This window comes from Pleurodeles waltl, chromosome 12 (genome assembly GCF_031143425.1).
Source record: "Pleurodeles waltl isolate 20211129_DDA chromosome 12, aPleWal1.hap1.20221129, whole genome shotgun sequence".
In the NCBI taxonomy this organism is placed as follows: Eukaryota; Metazoa; Chordata; class Amphibia; order Caudata; family Salamandridae; genus Pleurodeles; species Pleurodeles waltl.
This window is the reverse complement of record NC_090451.1, coordinates 506152889-506171338: the sequence shown is the minus strand read 5'-3', so window position 1 is coordinate 506171338 and position 18450 is coordinate 506152889. Positions and strand designations below refer to the sequence as shown.

At 45.7% G+C, this 18450-nt stretch overlaps 1 protein-coding gene across 6 annotated transcripts in view; it reads left to right on the top strand.

Annotated features, from left to right (window-relative positions):
• Positions 1-18450, top strand: part of JOSD2 (Josephin domain containing 2) — a 142194-nt gene that overhangs the window by 87665 nt on the left and 36079 nt on the right. For all 6 annotated transcript variants that reach the window (XM_069217269.1, XM_069217271.1, XM_069217270.1 and 3 more), the window contains 2 exons: positions 4180-4430; positions 12542-12667. In XM_069217269.1, coding sequence (XP_069073370.1) covers positions 4273-4430; positions 12542-12667 — 284 coding nt within the window. In that variant the 5' untranslated portion in view covers positions 4180-4272. The remainder of the gene's footprint in view (positions 1-4179; positions 4431-12541; positions 12668-18450) is intronic.

Here is an 18450-nt window from a genome sequence, read left to right as displayed (position 1 = left end):
AATGTTTAAATTAACTAAGTATTTCAGAATATAGCAGAATTATGAACTCACAAATGAAGCACATTTTTTTGTTATTTCTAAAGTGCGTTTGAAACAAATATTTAATATGATCAATACAAATCATTCTATGCCTCTCTACTCAACCCTGTACAACTCCACTCTATGCCAGTCCACCCTTTACCACTCTACTCTACACCTCTGCACTCTAGACTACTCCAGTCTAGGCCACACCAATCTACTCTGCAAAACTCCACTCTACGCCACTGTATTCTATGCCACTGCACTCTGTGCCAGTACACTCTACACCTATGCACTTTACTCTCTAACACTCAACTCTATGCCCCTGCACCCTGCCCCAATCCACTGTATGCCACTCTAATGTACTCTGCACTCTACACCACTTTACTCCATTACACTCTGTCACTCTACACAGCTGCACTTTACCCTGCACCACTCCACTCTATGCTACTTCACTCTACTCTGAAACAATCTCCTTTGTGCCACAGCACTCTACGCTACTCTACTCAGTCTGCAACACTCCACGCCACTTTACTCTTAACCACAGCACTGTATGCCAATGCACTCTACACAACTGCAATTTGTCACTGCACTCAACGCCACTCACTCTATTCTGCATCACTGTACTCTACAGCACTGCTCTCCATGCTACTGTACTACACTCTACACCACTGCACTCCGACACTCTACTCTGCACCTGCTGCCACTGGACTCTACAGCACTCTACTCTGCACTACTCCACTCTACGGCACTATACTCTATTATGCACCACTCCATGCTACTCTACTCTATGCCACTGTCTTCTATGCCCCTCAACTCTACTCTGCATTCTACGCCTCTGCACTCTTCCACTCAAGGCTATGCCACTGACCTCTGCTCCACTCTACCCTGCACCACTCTACGCTGCACCACACTACGCCATTGCATTCTACGATGCTGCATTGTACGCCACTCAATTCAATGCCACTGCACTGTACACCACTATAATCTGCAACACTGTATGCCAGTGCACTCTACACCAGTCCACTCTTCTCTGTGCCGCTCCGTGCAACTCCACACTATGCCACTCCAGTACACGCCACCCTCTGCCACTCCACAACACTCAACTCCACTCTTCGCCATTCCACTCTACGACACTCCATCCATCTCTCCTCTGTGCCACTAATTTTTAGCCATGCTGAACAGGAGCCACACTGGTAAACAACATGGTTAAAATGAATTGGAAAAGCCAATAGCTCTTGCATAAACAAGGCTAATTAGCTTTGCCATCGCTTGTTTACAGTTTCCGTTAATCTCCCTTCAAAGCTTTATCCCACGCGCCTAGCATTACCTCACTTTTTCCCTGTGGCCTTGTAGTGAGGCTTGAGCTTTCTAAATCACATACAGCATACATACTTTTATATTCTAGTTAGCAAAAATGGCCAAACCTGAAAAAGATGCCTGTAAAGACTCCGGACAAGATTATTGTGTTCTGTTGGTTTCACTTTCAGGAGAAGGTGTGCAATCGATGGTCTGAGCTGTGTAAAAGTACAGCAGAATTCCAAGATGTGGCAAAGTAAAGAGGTCCATGCAACAAAGTGTTTTAAGTACTACTCCTTACTTACCCCTAGGAGAAATATGCTTTCAAAAAGCAGAAATTCAGAGTGTCTTGTGTGAGATTTTCAGCTCAGCGATAGCTTTCATGACTAAATACCACAATTGTGCACTTGATGCTGGCTTCATTTCGAACGTTTGTGCTGAATCGCTAAAGAAGGGGGAACGGCCTTTACTAGGCGGGCAGAGCCACGCGTATCGTAACCACGCTTGCCTGAACCATGCAAATGCGTGGTTAAGGCACCAAGCATATCCGTGGTTCAGGCACACAGCGGGGAGAGGAATGCAGCAGCCAGGTATGTGGAGCTGGGGGCGGGTTTGGGGGCATGGGGGATATTTTTAAGGACAAGGTGGGGTTGGAAGGCTTTGGGGCAGTTTTTTTGGGGTGGGAGGGTTGATTTATTTTCAGGGGGGTCGGTGTTAGAGCTCAGGGTGGGGGCAGGCTGGGGTAGTTGCTAGAACAGGGTGGGGTTGGGGGTGGGGGGGCAGTTTTAAGTCTCAGGGCGGGTTTCAGGGTAATTTAGTTTTTAGGGGTGGGGAAGGGTTTAGGGCTCAGGGTGGGGAGGGTCTGGGGCCAGGTTTTTTTTTGGGGGGGTTGACGTTTTCAGGGTGGGATAATGTTTTAAGTGTTAGGGTTCGGCAATTTAGTTTTTAGTGAGGGGAAAGGTTTTAGGCCTCAGGACAGGTGGGGTGGTTAAGGGTAGTTTTGTAAAAAAAAAAAAAATTAAATAAGGGGGGGGGGCACGGTTTTTTGGAGGGTCAAGGGTAGGTTTTTTGTTTTGTTTTTTGCATGGGCAGGGTTTTAGGGCTTAGGGCGAGGTGGGGCTTGGACTTAGGATTTGGGCTGGAGGTTTCTATGGGTGAGGGGGTAGTTTTGGGCCTCAGGGTGGGTAGGGGGTTCAAGGTAGTTATTTATGTTAAGGGGGGATTGTATGACAGAACTACGCATGTGTTTACCACATATACCTTTAATAAGCATGCTTTTACGACGAAATGTGTTGTAAAAGCATGCGTGGTAAAGACGCAGTTGTGGTTCGGACAGTGTTGCTAAGCCATGCGTGGTTCTGGCATGCCTGGTTCTGTCATACAACCACTAAAGAGTAATACAAACTGGGCATTCCACACTTACAATATGTATACATACAGCTGTTGGTACCCTTGTGCCTTAATCATGAGAAAACTGTCTCAATCCTCCTCAGTAAGGGTTTCCAAACTTGTAGACAGTGCTTACTTTGTGAAAGAGTAAGTGGCGGGGCTCTAAGTTTTGATCAGAAGCCTGCGACCAGTGCTAACAAATGTGTGGGTTGCCGAATACTAAGGCTGCATAGTCACTTAATGCCTCTTTAACCCACCACCAGGCACCCCTCGCCCCTTTATTTCACTCTTTCAAGTACTGTCAAGTCTCTGCTTTCTCTCCTTCTGTCACTGTTTTTCCATCTTTCTCTTCCCAGTTCGTGCATCCCTTTTGTGTTTTTCTCTCGATGTGGGACAAAGTCTGATGAGTTAAAATAAGTGCCTGCAGCCACTGCCTCAATTTAAGCACGGGGTATAAATGACTATGGGGAAAAGGACAGACCTATTTCCAATTAATGACTGGCTTCCAAAGATTGGGAGCAATTATCTGGCATTTTAAATCCATTCCAGTCATTTCTACATCTACTTACTTACTTTAGTTTATTGTACAGATAATGCCATCCAATACAAAAAAAGAAACAAAAAAGCAATCGAGAATATATACCCTCAGTATTTCCATATTTCTATACCCTTCCAGTCATTTCTACATCTGATTTTGGAGATTAGGCACAAATTAGTGTCTCGAATTACAGCTAACGTGCATTCATTTCGGAACTGAGGGTGTTTCACCTTCTAACTTTGACAAAAATTGCTTGATGTGTTTTTAAATGTTGGCACTTACTCCTGGCACTGCATTCTGTTAATTTCTAAATATATGTTGGGTAGGTTTTCTTAAAGGTATAGTAATACGTTTCTTGTTAAGTTTTCGTTTCTTCCGTGTATCATTTCTTTGCTATGCAAATATCTTCTAATCTTTGACGTTCCCTGTTTGATACTCTCTTCCAAAGAGTGAGATATCTTTTTATTGTATGGTAGCCTTTCAAGAATTGTGCCGATATCCTTGTTTATGACCATATATTTCAAAGAATGTGAACTTATTACAATCCACATCACTCATGCATAGGGTAGACCAGTCTCACGATCAGGCAGATCATCTGCGAATTTTGTGGTTTAGAAGGAACTGAGAGAGAAGTACACATTTCAAAAGAGGCAAGGCTGTTAAAAAAAAAAAGGTTTCTCATAGTTACATCTTACATAACCCTGAAGCTCAGTTTCAAATGAGTATGTGGAGAAAGTAAACTAAAGCAAGTACACTTTTAAAGACTGCTTGTGTGAAGCCAAAGACTATCTTAGGCAATGTACTACTTTTTCAATTAAACGCGGAGTGACTGGATAAGGTGCAGCAAATACTGAATGATGTGGAAGAGTGCTGAACACGACGGCCATTATTCTGACCTTTCTTTTTATTCTCTATTATAATCTGTTTTATTCAAGGGAGAGCACGGGCAGTGCATGGTTGCCAGCAGGGAGTAGACACCATCTAGCATTCAGAGCTGCCGAGACGGGAACGTGTCCGCCTTCTTGGGGATGTCGCAGGCTCCAGGTCGGCCTGCTGTCGATGAAGCAATGGACGGTTCTATCTACCACGAACGACAGCGTCTCGAGCTCTGTGCCATCCACGCACTTAACAATGTCCTGCAGTACAAGCACTTCAGCCAGGAAGCAGCTGAGGAGATCTGCAAAAGGTATGGAAGAAGCTTACGGCTGATGGTTACTGAGAGGTTCAAAATGCTCTGTGCCATATTGATAGGCTCCATGTAGGAATGTATGTTAGATTTTCATAAGGCATGAACTCTTCCAAGATTGTACATTGATATAATTTGCACAGTGTAGGACAACATTTGAAGTATCAGCCACAGAACCGGAACACACTTGTTTACCGCGAATCCAAGGTGCCTCCAACTTTACTTAGGAGGTAGCAAATTTAAGCGAACTATTTAGTTTTCCTGGAACTTTGCACTGCCTGTCGGAGGGTCTTGCTGTGCTGGAGAAAGTTTATTACTGGAAGGAGGGTTCTTTCAAATGAAATCTTAAGCGGCTGTCTGGGTGGTAAGAAGATGAGTGTTACAGAGGAGCACCTTTCCCCAGTCTTCCTCTCTTGCTCCTGACTGATGTAGGGGAGGAAACAGAATGGCAGCCTTGGTGGCCTCCGGCTTACAAGGATTATACTTTCATCCTAACTTTAAACCAAAGTGCCGGATTCGGGAAACATTTTTCCACTAACAGGTCTGTTTTTCTGATCAAAATTAAGCTACATATATATTTGGTACTAACTGACACCTACGTGTAGGAAAAAATATGAGGCAGTCTTATTCAGTTCCTCTTAAAAACTCCAGAAAATGAAGAAACAAAACGTTGCTCACGGAGATATGGCAGGGTAGAGGTTCTAGGCCTGGTTTGACAGTGCAGCTGTCTGCAAGCTATATTGTTATTGATACTTTAACAAACACAGAGTGGGCTTCGGCTCATCCCAGTGAATTTTACGCTCTAACTTGATGCTACTGACCATTTGATGTATTTTCCTCCTGTTATTGAGTCCTCAAAAGTACAATCATCACTCACTCCGTTTTTAGAGCTTCCGGCCTTTAAACAGTTGTAGCGCTCAGTGTATTTCTGTGTGTTGTTTGTACACATTGATGTTTAGCAGCTCCTTCTTTGCGGCTCCAATTCAAAGTACTGGAGCACACCCTTTCTCTGTGTGCTTAGCTACTGTTAAAGCTGGCCGCATTTGCTTCTGGACGAATATGCAGTGTAATGACGGCACTTCTCATGTTTGTAGGCTCGGTGCCAGGCAGTGTTTATTCTAAATTCACCGCTTAAGACCCAGCCAGCATTATCCTCCTTCTCTCTCCACGGACCACTCCTGCACTTCCAGTTTCTAATATCTCACCTTGTTCCAAGCAGCACAGCTCCAGGTGTAGTATCAGCTCCTGCAAGGGGGACCTGCTGTGACTCAGTGAAATATGTTGTTGTAGGCGCAACGCAGGGCGAGCACCTCAGCACTCAACGGTGTGGTAACTTGTTTGTGTCACTCTTAGACTCAGGTTATGCCTGAATAAAACATGTAACAATGCTGGTAATGCTTCTAATTTTGTGTGTATCCTTTTAATGCTGCCTTGGCATTTTGCCTATATACAAATAATACCATTCCAAGATGGCCCATGATTTGGTAATCCAGCTGCTCTTATCTTTTATCGCGTGGCTGTTGGGAGGGTCGACAGCTTAAACACTGCATTGCTGTTGACCGAGTTCATTGAGTGCTGGAGCCTCCATGAAACCGACGCTGGTTTTGCAGTGATACATGGATATTATTAAGAGTTTGCTCCCCATCTGCCTTTCCATCCTGAGCATTGTGCCCAGTACAGTTCTTGGACAGTTTTGCTAATTGCATACAATTATTTTAAATCATTATAATGAAAGATCCCAAATAGGTGCACTAAGGGGCAATGTTAGAAAGATGCTTCAAAGCTGGTTGTGCTATTCCAAAAGTGGAATTAATACAGCACCGCAGAATCTTCACTGATAGTCTTAAATGTTACAGTGCTTCTCCGCTGCATGCATAAGAGCTCGAAACACATCAGCTTCAAAATCTGTCCATTTAATTATGTAATCAGGGTGCCATTGTCCATACGATGAGAAGCACCTCCAGAAGCCTATCTAAGTGTAAAAAAAATTTGAAATCTAAACTAATTTGTTCTCATAAGAGTCTATTTTAATGCTACACTGCAGCATCTGTAATGTAAAATTTGAAAATCTATTTTATCATTGAGGGAAAAGTGCAACCTGATAGGCTTTGACATTATACTGCTGACCCTCATTGTACTGGCACCTGCCTCCCAATGCCTGTTTATTTTTCCAGTGCCATGAGAGAAGAATCCCAGAACACTTGGTCGTTTACATCTCTGATTTTAGGGAACTATTGCTCCAGAATCTATTTTTTACCAGTGCACTCCATGTCCCAGCTAACATCAACCGAGTGAACCTGTTTTTCTGCAATTTCCATCCATGTTTTTGTCAGAATGCCTTCACTCGTCATTGTTTACTCAGCTATAGTAACCACATATTTTTGCAGGTCCAGCATTTGCCAATATAAAAAACAGGCTTTGAGGTAAAGTGATATTTACCCATTTTGTGACCTTGGCCTTCCTTTCTGCCCTCGTTTAGCTGTGACTGTAGTGTAGCGAATGGAAAGGAGAAAAGGCTCACCTTTGCAGATAATATCCATTTGAGCTTAAGACTGGTCTAAAAAAACCTGTTGGGTTTACACAGCATTGAAAACACCCCCATAAGCTTTATTAGGATTTTAAAGCAGCCATATGTACCCTGGTCCCGACCTTTGCACTCTGTGAGTCCAATGACTGAGTACTCCTTTATTTAGTAGAGTCTCTAGAGTCTAGACAGTGCTAGATCATCTTTGCACAGCAGCTGGCAGTTGTGGGCCGTAAAGGATGAAGCCACAAAAAGGGACATTTATTTATGGATGTGACCAACAGTACATAGAATATGTTAAAAGGTGTTTATATCTGCCTTTATGAAAATGCTCAGCTTCTGTATAGCACTTGATAGTGTCAGTTTAGACTACTTGTAAGCACAGGTGGTATATATAGATAGTGGACCTGAGACACAGCATTTACTTTCCAGTAGACTGGATCAGAAACTAGATCCCGCCTGTCGAAGGAACAAACCCTACCAAGTGGAGACCACTCTCCTGTGTGATTAGTACACGTTACTGGAGCACTGTTAATCTCAGTAGGTGGGGCTCTGAAGTGGCCTAAAGAGAACACAAGACACTCTACAAAATGCATAACCTTCCAGGGGATCGTGTTGTTTTAGCTGTGGATGTTCATGGGTTTAGTATTGTGACTCAACCTGGATTTTGGCAGAATGGCTGTTGCCAAACTTAACTGTTTTTTCTTTGATGATCAGAAAATGTGGTGACCTGAGAAATTAGATTAACACCATGGAGGGAACTATGCACATAAAAGGTTACTTTTTAGATGCTTGCAAACACAGTCACCTGTCGGAATGTTGGCAAGTCCTCTCTGCCTGATGTCTCATGGGCCTGACATTCTGTAAGCTTTTACGTTACAATGATAAACATGCCAAGCAGACTAAATGGAGAGAAACTGGAGAGTACAAACAGAACAGGATCTGTAAGTGCTCATACACAAATAGATCATAAGTACGTTATGTACTGCGCCGCCTTTAATGCTGGGAACACATACCTTTAGTGCTGGGAACGGATACAGCATCCTACAGCATGGAAAATTCTGCAAGAGGTATACTTTTAATAATGTTAAAACGTTGCTGGAGATCATATTTTAAATATGGTGTTCACCTTTGCCCAATCTGAATGTAAATTATATTAATAAGGTGGAAAAGTTCAAAATGGAAGACCACATTAATAACAAGCATTTGCAATTCAATAGATCTCGCATTTGCTTGAGTTAGAGGTATTAGCGTTGTAAATTTATAACTGGACTTTTCTTGCCACATAAATTGGTTAACCCTGCCTCATAATTTGGTCGTTTCCTGCCACATAATTCCAGTGGCCCTGCATATAACTAAAGCACTTCCATTTACTTTCTTCCTCTATTTGCAGCCAAAAATGAAAATGTTGCCATTTAGCATCCCAATTTAAATCTGCCATGCTAATTCCAATAAAATACCACTCCCACCACCCCACCATCAGTGTTGCTGGCTGGCTAAAATATTTTGCAAAAAAAGACACGAAACAGCCACGGAGGTGTAACGAGAAATACATTAGAGGGGTCACCCATACATATCAAGAGTGTTCAAATAGTAATAGTGTAATAAGGAAGTTGGCCTGAATCATGGTCATAATTGCAATAAGGAGAGATTATTAAAGCATATGCAATTATCATGTAAACCCAATAAAATAAAAACCTTTATCAGAAATAAACTTTTGGCATTAAACTGTAATGCTCAGAATAGCCCCTAGATGACACCACAATCAAAATAGCATTTGTAAGAAACATGGTCATGCAACCATATGGTTAGCCCCTCGAGGGCATAACCACATGAAAATAAAATGTCAGAAAGTAATGCAGTGTAACCATATATTTAGCCCCTAGAGGGTGTAGCGCATTACACATTTTAGGGCTAGCAGGCTTACTGCAATGAAATTGTAAACAAGGCCTTGAAAATACAAACTACTCCCAGCTGTAAAACAAAAGTTATAACCTTGCGAGTGCTTAAAAAGACACTGAATGGTGGGAGGGGTTATTATTTTGTGGTCACCACTTACCTAGTGTGGGGACCCAGAGATGATGTAGACAGAAAGAGCACATTGTTGTGAACGTTTTGATGGTGGCGCCAGTTGTCCTAGGACCACCACAGGCTGAGTTATGAGCAAAAATGTTTTGTAAAAGTAATGCCCTGCAAATTATTACAGGGTGAGCCCCTAAAGGACATCATGATAAAAATGGCACTTGTAAGAATCATGGTCCTGTAACCATGTAGTTAGCCCTTAGAGGGCATAACCACATGAAAAGAAAATGACAGAAAGTAATGCAGTGTAACCATATATTTAGCCCCTAGAGAGCATAGTGCATTTCACATTTTCAGGGCTAGCAGGCCTACTGCAATGATATTACAAACACGACCCTTAAAATACAAAACTGCTCCCAGCTGTAAAACAAAAGTTCCAGCCATGAAAGACCTTAAATAGACATTGAATGGTGGGAGGGGTTATTTTTTGGGGGTCCCCACTAACCTAGTGTGGGGACACTGAGATGATGTAGACAGAGCATGTTGTTGTGAATGTTTTGGTGATGATCCTATTGTCCTAGGACCACCACAGGCTGAGTTATGAGCAAAAATGTTTTCTAAAAGTAATGGCCTGTAAAGCATTATCTGGCTAGTTTCCTGAGTGCAGTGCATATTAAAGTATCGGCTCTCCCACTATCTCTGGAAAGTCGCTTTGAGGATTTCTGTGTTTTTTTTACATAATGCATTTATCAATTACAAGTGTTTTTTGAGCACTATAGCTGCCATGGAGTACAGGGGGAGAGATAAAAGAAAAAAATAGTTAGCCGACGCTGAAGCATATCAGTAATCATGCAATAATCCATGTAACAGGGTCAGTCTGCAAGGCAGTAACAAAACCGCCCCAAGGCGAGACAAGCCTAAAGCATTCACCAATGTCATCAAGGGATTTTTGAAATGCAAGCCCATGACCAAATGAAAGTGATAGGCGTGAGATGGGCATGGTTAAAAGCCCACAGAATACTTACAACAGGTCAAAAAGTGCTTGCGCACTTGGCTTTAAAGAACGACTGGAGACTTGAGGTATGTCAGAAGGCTCAACATGCTGCTGAGCTGTTGACAGAGTGAGCCTGGCATGTTTTTTATGAGAACTCCAGAAACCAATCCATAAATGGGTCAAAGCTTAGCAGGCAAATGTGCAGTAGCATTATTGTGTGGCCACCCATTAAGGCTAGCAGGACAAGGGTTTGAACACTGTCATGTGAACAGTTTTTTTTTTACTGTTTGAATTGCAAAACTTTGAGATACATTTCCTTCTCATGTGGTCCTTAAAGCATCTTAATTTATGGAATAAATTATTATTGAAGAGGGATGGCACTGGATGTTACTTCTTTAATGCTAATGAGGTAGTGATCTTTACAGGAAACTCTGGAGATAAGTTAATGATTTGCCTTCCATCTTGGAACAAAGGTGCCAATAATTGCAGATTAGTTTCATACCTTTCTATAAACTGCGACTATATATATTATGCAGGTAGAAGGATCTTCAAAAAGGTTGAATTCAGTGGGCCTTGTTGTGCCTTATTTTTATTTGTTGCTTTTCATCTGACTGTAATGACCATTCACCTTTTTTAGAATTAGTTTAATTACTTCTCTGTCCACCTCACACCGAATAGCCCTACTATGTGGATAAAAACACTGTACGAGTCAACGCTTTTCTTTGAAAGACCCATTCCAAAAAGGTGTATATTGATTCCTTCTTTTCGCACATGCCTCACATGAAGAGGGTAGAAAACACTATTGGATTTCTTAAATGAATTAGTTTGCTTTGATTTTTTTTCCCATGCAGTAGCCTAGATCTGGAAATATTTCATAGCTTTCCTACGTTGGTAGGGGGCTCTAGCCGGCATCAGGGTGACTTGACTTGAGCCCCAGTGCACTAACGTCTATTCCCTTTTTTCTGCACTCTATAATTCAGATCCAGAGCTCCTGTCTGTGTTTCTTCAATGTTTTCTCAATTTATGTAAATAAAAAATTTCAAACCAGTGCAGTACATAAGGATATCTATCACCGCTTAAGAAATTGGGATTCAAGCCATATAACAATTGCAGTAGACAGCTGTCTGTCGGTGATGTTTTGGGTCGAAGGACAATTACAGGTCATTCAACAAATGTGGTCTCAAGCACTCCAAGGTCATTCAGGAGCACGAAGCCAAACTTTTTATGGTCGACGTCTCTTTGAAATTGTGTTTCTTTCCTTAGTCAAAATCGTGGAAGGAGAAGAAGAGGAATAATAAATAGAATGTGATGCAAGACGACTCGTGTCATCCCTGGTAAAAGTCGAGACTTAGTTCACCTTGATGCACTCCACCTTCTGCAGAGTCCTCCTCAGGCTGGAGCTAATCAACATCCCTTCATTAAAGGAGTCTCAACCTGTGGCACCACCTGCTCCGGCGCTTGCCACAGGTCCTATTCCAGGCTGCCACATCTTCCATATCTGTCGCTGATGCCGACATACCCTTTCTGGGAGCGGATTCGGCTCAATTCCTTAGCGCCACCATGACACTAAAGGCTGCGGCCCCCTCTGGTGCGCCTTTGGACCCCGTGGATCTGTTTGGGGCTCTGTGTGTGGGTTTCTGCCGTTAAGTTCGCCTTCTGCGCCCTTAGATGTTTCCCAGGGGAAGCCCTGGTTTCAAAGACGCCAGCCAGGTCCATCCCAGCTCCAACCCTGCAACCAAGGTGCAGTAGATCACTGTTGATTTGATGTCTGATGGCACAATATTTGGATAGGGAGTGCACTTTGCTGAAAAGAAGATAGATTCTAAATCTGACATAGCAAAACTCATAGTGGAGCAATGGATGTTAAAGGCAAACATCTGCCTACATTCAAATATATGCTAGTGTTATGAAAGTATGGTGCAGGAGCATGAATTGGAGGACTGTGCGGTATGCGTTTGTGTGAAGGTTATGGTCGTGATGACTATGTATTAACAGTTTTTGTCCACAAGCCTCCGGCATTGAGATATTTCCCTCTCATTATGTGCCCTCTCCTTTGGGTCGGACCCGTGGCTGTGGTACATGCAATTAACATCAGTTAACCCACTATCCGAAGACAATAACACTTAGGAAGAAATGTGACACAATGAAGAGAAATACAAGGTTCTTCTTTCAGAGCACGGCAGACATAGTACTTGATCACACACTACTGTCCCCATCACCTCGACATACTCTCCTTCCATCTGCTCCTTTGCTTTACTGAACCTTTGGTTGTCAAAAGCAAAATAGGCAAAACTATGCACACTGGAGGGGGTGTCCCTGCTGACTCTACGACTTCATTTATTTCCTCCTTACGTATTCCACCCCTCACCTCCATCGGAGCAGCATGGTTGGAGAATGAAATGTTCGCACTCTGACTTGCATGTATTCCTTGTATGATAAAAATGAAATTGCTTTGTACCTTGTGTGTGTCATAGAAATACTAAGCAGTCTGAGTGCAAAATAATAATATATGCTGACTTCTCATCTTTCTTCTTTCTTTTGAGTGATGGTTTCTCTTGCGCTTTCCTTCAGGTTGGCTCCAGACACTAGGTGGAATCCTCATCGCAGCGTATTTGGTACGGGAAACTATGATGTCAATGTCATTATGGCTGCACTTCAAAGTCTGGACTATGCTGCTGTTTGGTGGGACAAAAGGAGGTGAGAATTTGGAGAAGTGCTTATGGTGTCATCTAAAGCCTTGGCCACAGAGGTCTATGGCTCAGGCAAGAAAGGGGAATGGAAAGCAGTTAATGTAGGAAGACCTAGATGATTAACACCAGATTCTACTTAACTGAACGGATCTACGGATGCTAGCGATGAGGTTTTTGGGTGTGTCTCTGTAAAAGGCATTGTCTGTTTATAGTAGAGAAACTCGGCCTGGGGCATAAAGTGATCCTGCATACAAAAAAGGTGGCCCCAGATATATATGTATAAAAAAATGTTATAATTCTGAAAAAAATTGACAATCCTTGGCAAATCGTGGTAGCTCGGAGGATTGTGATATATCTTCTTGCTGGTATTTGAGATGTGAGGAACACACGTTTCTGGTTTATGCTGGCATGGTTTCTGGATTCAAAATGTCATTACTCATGATGACAACACCCTTGCAGCCCTGCTTCCCCCAAAATTGACACCGCTAAGACAGTTATCACGGTCCTGGCCTCAGCCGCAGAGTACCCCCATCGGTAGCACCTGCTGACTGTGGAGTAACAGAGCAGGGTGGGTGCTGCTAAAACTGAGCAAAGAAGCATTCGCAAAGCTAATAGGTCTCGCCTTGGGAACCTATCGACTGCCAGTGACAAAATCACAATGACGTTGCTGTGCATTAAAAAAATGTAGAGAAGAAAATTGTAACATAACACGTGGGGGATCTTGAAACCTGTGCTGATACCTTACGATCAAACACTGATAACCAGTTGAAATACAGTATGTCAGGAAGTAGAGCAATCATTACAAGAAACAGATGCCAAGATCCTATAGCATGCGTGCCTACCGGCTTTTCCTTGTAGGTTGCATTAGCTTTTGTCTACAGCTGGATTTCCAGACACTGATCTTTCATAGCCATGAGGGTGTTTAATTTTATTAGTATTACCATGCAATGGCCGGCCATACAGTTACCGTCTGGGAGTGTGGGGGTGGGGTTGGGGGTTGTTTAATGCCTGCCAGTTCTTGGAGCACCCGATGTGTCTTGTGCATGGGAGAGTGCGGTGGTGGTGCTGCAAAATAGTGCATTAATGACTTTTTGAGCAGCAGACTTGCACTGGTTAAGATTAATCAATCTGTGTGGTTCCTGCCCCTCTGTAAGCATTGGACGTGACGTTTCGGCAGTCGTGGCCAATTGGGATGGCTGCAAAGAAGAGTGACAGTTAAATAGACAAATGGTAAGCAATGGGCAGGTCCCAAGCCCTTTTTGTAAACAATAGTGTCTCACAAGCAAGACGCATGTGCTAGCGCATACTCGACCCTAAAAAGTAACTTGCGGGATAAAAAAATGGCACATAAACTGGCCTTTCAGGACGGCCCATCTGGCAGTGCCAGATTGCTGACTGCCTCATCTGATGCTGAGGCTGTATCATGAATAGTTGACTGGTACAGCACAGAGCTGCAGTGCACTTGAGGTGTCTAAAGTTGAGAAATAAATTCTTCAGACCAGTCAAACACTGCATTATACCTTGGGCATTCATTGTCACATAGTCTGGGATCAAGGATCGGTTTGAACTCTTGATGAAAGAAGTACCAGATATCGAATTGTTACAAACCTGTTTAGTTGATTATTATGTGAAATCATGCGTTGAGTAATCACTTAGGTGGTCATTATGAGATTGGCAGTGTACTGACCGCTACTGTTAAAGGGGCAGTAATACCGCCAACAGCCTGGCAGTAATTACTGCCAAATTATGACCATGGGAGACCTCCCATAGACAGCCACTGTACCACACCAACTGCCAGGGAGTTAACACTACCGACCACAGTGGTAGCCACCTACAGCCAGGTGGAAGTCAAGGTACCGCCCACCATATTCTGACATAGCAAACCGCCAGGATTTCCGAGACGATAGCAGCGCCATCAAAAGCCTAGCAGAAACACATCACAGAAAACGAAAGACTCACCTTCAGGGACACAGGGGACTCCGCGACTGCCATGGAACCGGAACTCCAAGTCTTCCCGATGCTCTTCCACCCCATGGCCGTCCTGGAGTACCAACGCTGACAACGACGTTGAGTACAGCTGCCTAGCACACAAGGGAGGGAGGGAGGAAAAGGAGAGTGACGCACAACACACACCATACACACACACCACAAACACATAACCAGCTGCAGAGTAAATTGACTGTTAAAGGATCCACGAGCAAATAATGCAAGGACAAACATTTGAAGTATAAACACTGTAATTTGCTGCCAACAGCTGCCATAATGAATAATGAAAGCAAAATGTAGACAACAATGTACAGATTGTGCGAATGGCCAGTACAAAGTACCAAAGGACCACATGCCCACAGGGCATTATCCAAGCCCTAACTTGACTCCTGACATCATCCGGACTCCACTGTTCAGGGGCATCATGTTGGAAATGGGCAGGCACCTCAGGGGGAAGTGGGGTTGGGGGGGCACTAGCTAGAGTGCGTATCATGCCCACTGGTTTTGGAGGGGGCTCCTTGCCCAATAGACTCTTGAGGGGGTGTTAGGCCACAGTCTCTGGAGTGGGTATCATGCCCACTGGTTCTGTAGGGAGCTCCTTGCCCAATAGTCTCTGGAGGGGAGTGTTAGGCCACAGTCCCTGGAGGGTGGGCTCCTTGCCCTCAGGTGGTGGAGGGGGCTCCTTGCCCTCAGGTGGTGGAGGGGGCTCCTTGCCCTCAGGTGGTGGAGGGGGCTCCTTGCCCTTAGGTGGTGGAGGGGGCTCCTTGCCCTTAGGTGGTGGAAGGGGGCTCCTTGCGCTCAGGTGGTGTCGGGGGCTCCTTAACTTCAGGTGGTGGAGGGGGATCCTTGGGTTCTTTCTTGTGAGGGCCCCCCTTGGCCTTTGTCATATGAATTGTGTCCTTGCCTCCAGCCAGGTTTAGAAGGTGCCTCTACTGACCCCGTCCTCTGTCCCTTAGGTTTCTTCACCCTAGACCTAATTTTTTTTAGATGGAGGTGTGGTCTTACTGGGAGTGGCTGCCGTGCCACTCAGAGGCTCCTTAGTGCCAGCAGCAGATTTCTTGGTGGGAGCAGTGGCAGACTGGTTGGCTGATGTGCTAGGCTAGGTGATTGGGACCCTGCACTTATGGGCAGGTCTGGTGGGGAGGGAAGAGGTCGAGATGGGCAAGGAAAAGCTTCTTAGTGACTTTGGGGCGGGATGTGGGAGGAGGGATGGGAGTGGTTGTAGGGGTGTACGTCTGCTGGACTTGGGTGCAGGTGCATGGACAGAGTGCGTTTGTGAGGTGGATGGCTGTTGGGTGTCTAAGTGCAAGCATTTGTGTTTCTTAAGGGGGGCACACAGGGTGGGAGAGGACAAACAAGACGTGTGAATGGATGTTGTGGAGGTGTCTGCAAGTGAGGTGGGTGTGCTGCATGAGGTGGTAATGGTGGTGGTGGCTGTTGATGCTGTGCATGCAGGTGTGAGTGTGGATGTGACTGTGAGGGAGGAGGAGGGGAAGATAGTGGAGGCAGTGGATGTTGTTGTGTGTGCAACTGTCTGTTGTTTGTGTGAGTGCTTGTGGCTTGAACTTTGGTGCCTGTGTTTGTCTGTGCCACTCTTGTGTGATGTCTTGTGTGCGCATGCTCATCTGTATGTGTGCATGGGATGGGTTGAGTTTGAGGAGACTGGGACTGGGAAGTGATAGTTGGAGGGGGGACAGTAGGACCAGGGACACTGGCTTCCATTAGAGAGGAGGCCAAGGCCTGAAACAATCTCTGTAGGGCCGCCAAGCCACCGTGAATGCCCTCCAGGAAGGCACTGCATAGCTGCATCTGGGATGCCAGCCCCTGGATGGCATTCACTATGGTTGACTGCCCTACAGAGATAGCTCTCAGGAGGTCAATAGCATCCTCACTGAAGGCAGCACGGCTGACTGGGGCAGGGCCTGAGGAGCCTGGGGTGAAGGAGATGCCCACCCTCCTGGGTGAGCGGGCACGGGCAACTCAGTGGGGGGCTACTGGGAGGGCGGTGCTGGTATGGAGGGTGGCGGCTGTATCTGTAGCTGAGGGGATTCCAGAGGTGTCCGCCACCACCAGGGAGCTCCCATCGGAGGAGGTTTCAGAGTCAGTGTTATCACCTCCTGTCCCTGCTGTGGTGCTCCCCTCACCCTCCGTCCCACTGGTCCCCCTGGCGTCAGTGGACTCTGCCTCCTGGGTACCGTGGGCTGCAGCTCCCTTACTCACCAGTGCCCCTGCTCCTCCGCCAGATGATGATAATGCACACATGGACAGGATGACAGAAGAAAATAAGGGGGGGGGGGAAAGAAAGGGAGCACTGGGTCAATTACAGCTCAAACACCACAGATGGCATACACATCACGATCAAACACACGGACCAAGATCGAGCAGTATGCATCGCACTGGCATTCCATTGGCTAGGTAGCACAGCAGGATGAGTGCCAAACACCGCCATCTGCACCCCTCCTGGGACCTGCTAAGCCCTGTCTGACATGGAATGCCACCTAGCTAGCTAGCCAGATTTTGCTATTCACCCATTTACCCTGAGCTGGACCACGCAGCAATGTATGAGCTGGCATTAAGGGGCACCCACTTACTTAAACCCACCACCAGGATCCCATGCCAGGCAACAAAGATGGATGTCACACACACTAGACTTACCCCCTTGTGGCTGCTGTGCGGCCCTCAAGCGCCCATCCAGCTCTGCGTAGTCCACCGCCAGTATGCGGGCCATCAGGGGGGTCACGTTCCGAAGGGCACCCCTCCCTCGTTGGGAGGCCATCCCCAGCTAGGCCTCCGCGGTCTTCTGGGACCAGCGTCTCAGGTCCTCCCACCGTTTCCTTCAGTGGGTGCTCTGCTGCTATAGACCTCCAGGGTCCGCACGTCCTTGGCTATGGCACGCCACAATCCCTTCTTCTGATGTGCGCTGACTTGCAGAGGAAACACAGACAGGAGGACACCATTAACCATACAATCCAGCCTATCACACATATGTCCCTCAAAAACCATTTCCCCTTATCAGGCACACACATGACCTGGAGCCCTGCATGTACACTACCACCAGCCATACCCCCACCCAAATGACACACTGCCACCACACACATACATCTCCATGCAGCCTTGTTGCATGCAGCGTCCTCATGGTGTACTTACCTGTTGGTCAGGAGGCCCATACAGCTGTCCATTCAGGGGTACGACCCCATCCACCAGGCGCTCTAACCCCTCCGAAGTAAAGGCAGGGGCCCTTTCCCCTGTCACACGGGCCATGGCGGGTTCCAGACACAGGTCACAGCATCACACGCAGTGGAGGTGTTGTCCTGTGGAAAGTCAGGAATCATGTGAGGTTAGAGTCAGAAAATGATGGTCACGTCCGCAGCAGTTTACACCGTCACTGCCGCCGGTGATCCTCATTGGATACTGTACTCCGTAGAGCCCCATTTTAGCCCATGAGGAATAGCACGGCGGTGCAAGATGTACACGGAACTGGTGGTTCCATTGTTCAATTTGTCACTCCCTTCTCACTCTTGTGTCATTTAGGTGCCTACCACTGCGGAGGAATAGGAGGAGGAAGCAAGCCCCGTGTACAGACCCCTTGTGGACTTGGCTACACTGGAGGACGGGCACATAATACTCACCTATAGACTAGACAGGGCCACAATCAGAGCTGTGTGCTCAATTGGAGCCTGATCTGATATCCGTCACCCCACTGGGATCCCCCCTCTTGTGCAGGTCCTATCAGTGCTCCATTTCCTGGCATCTGGCTCTTTCCGGGTGACAGTGAGCTTGGCTGCCGGAATGTCACAGCCAGTG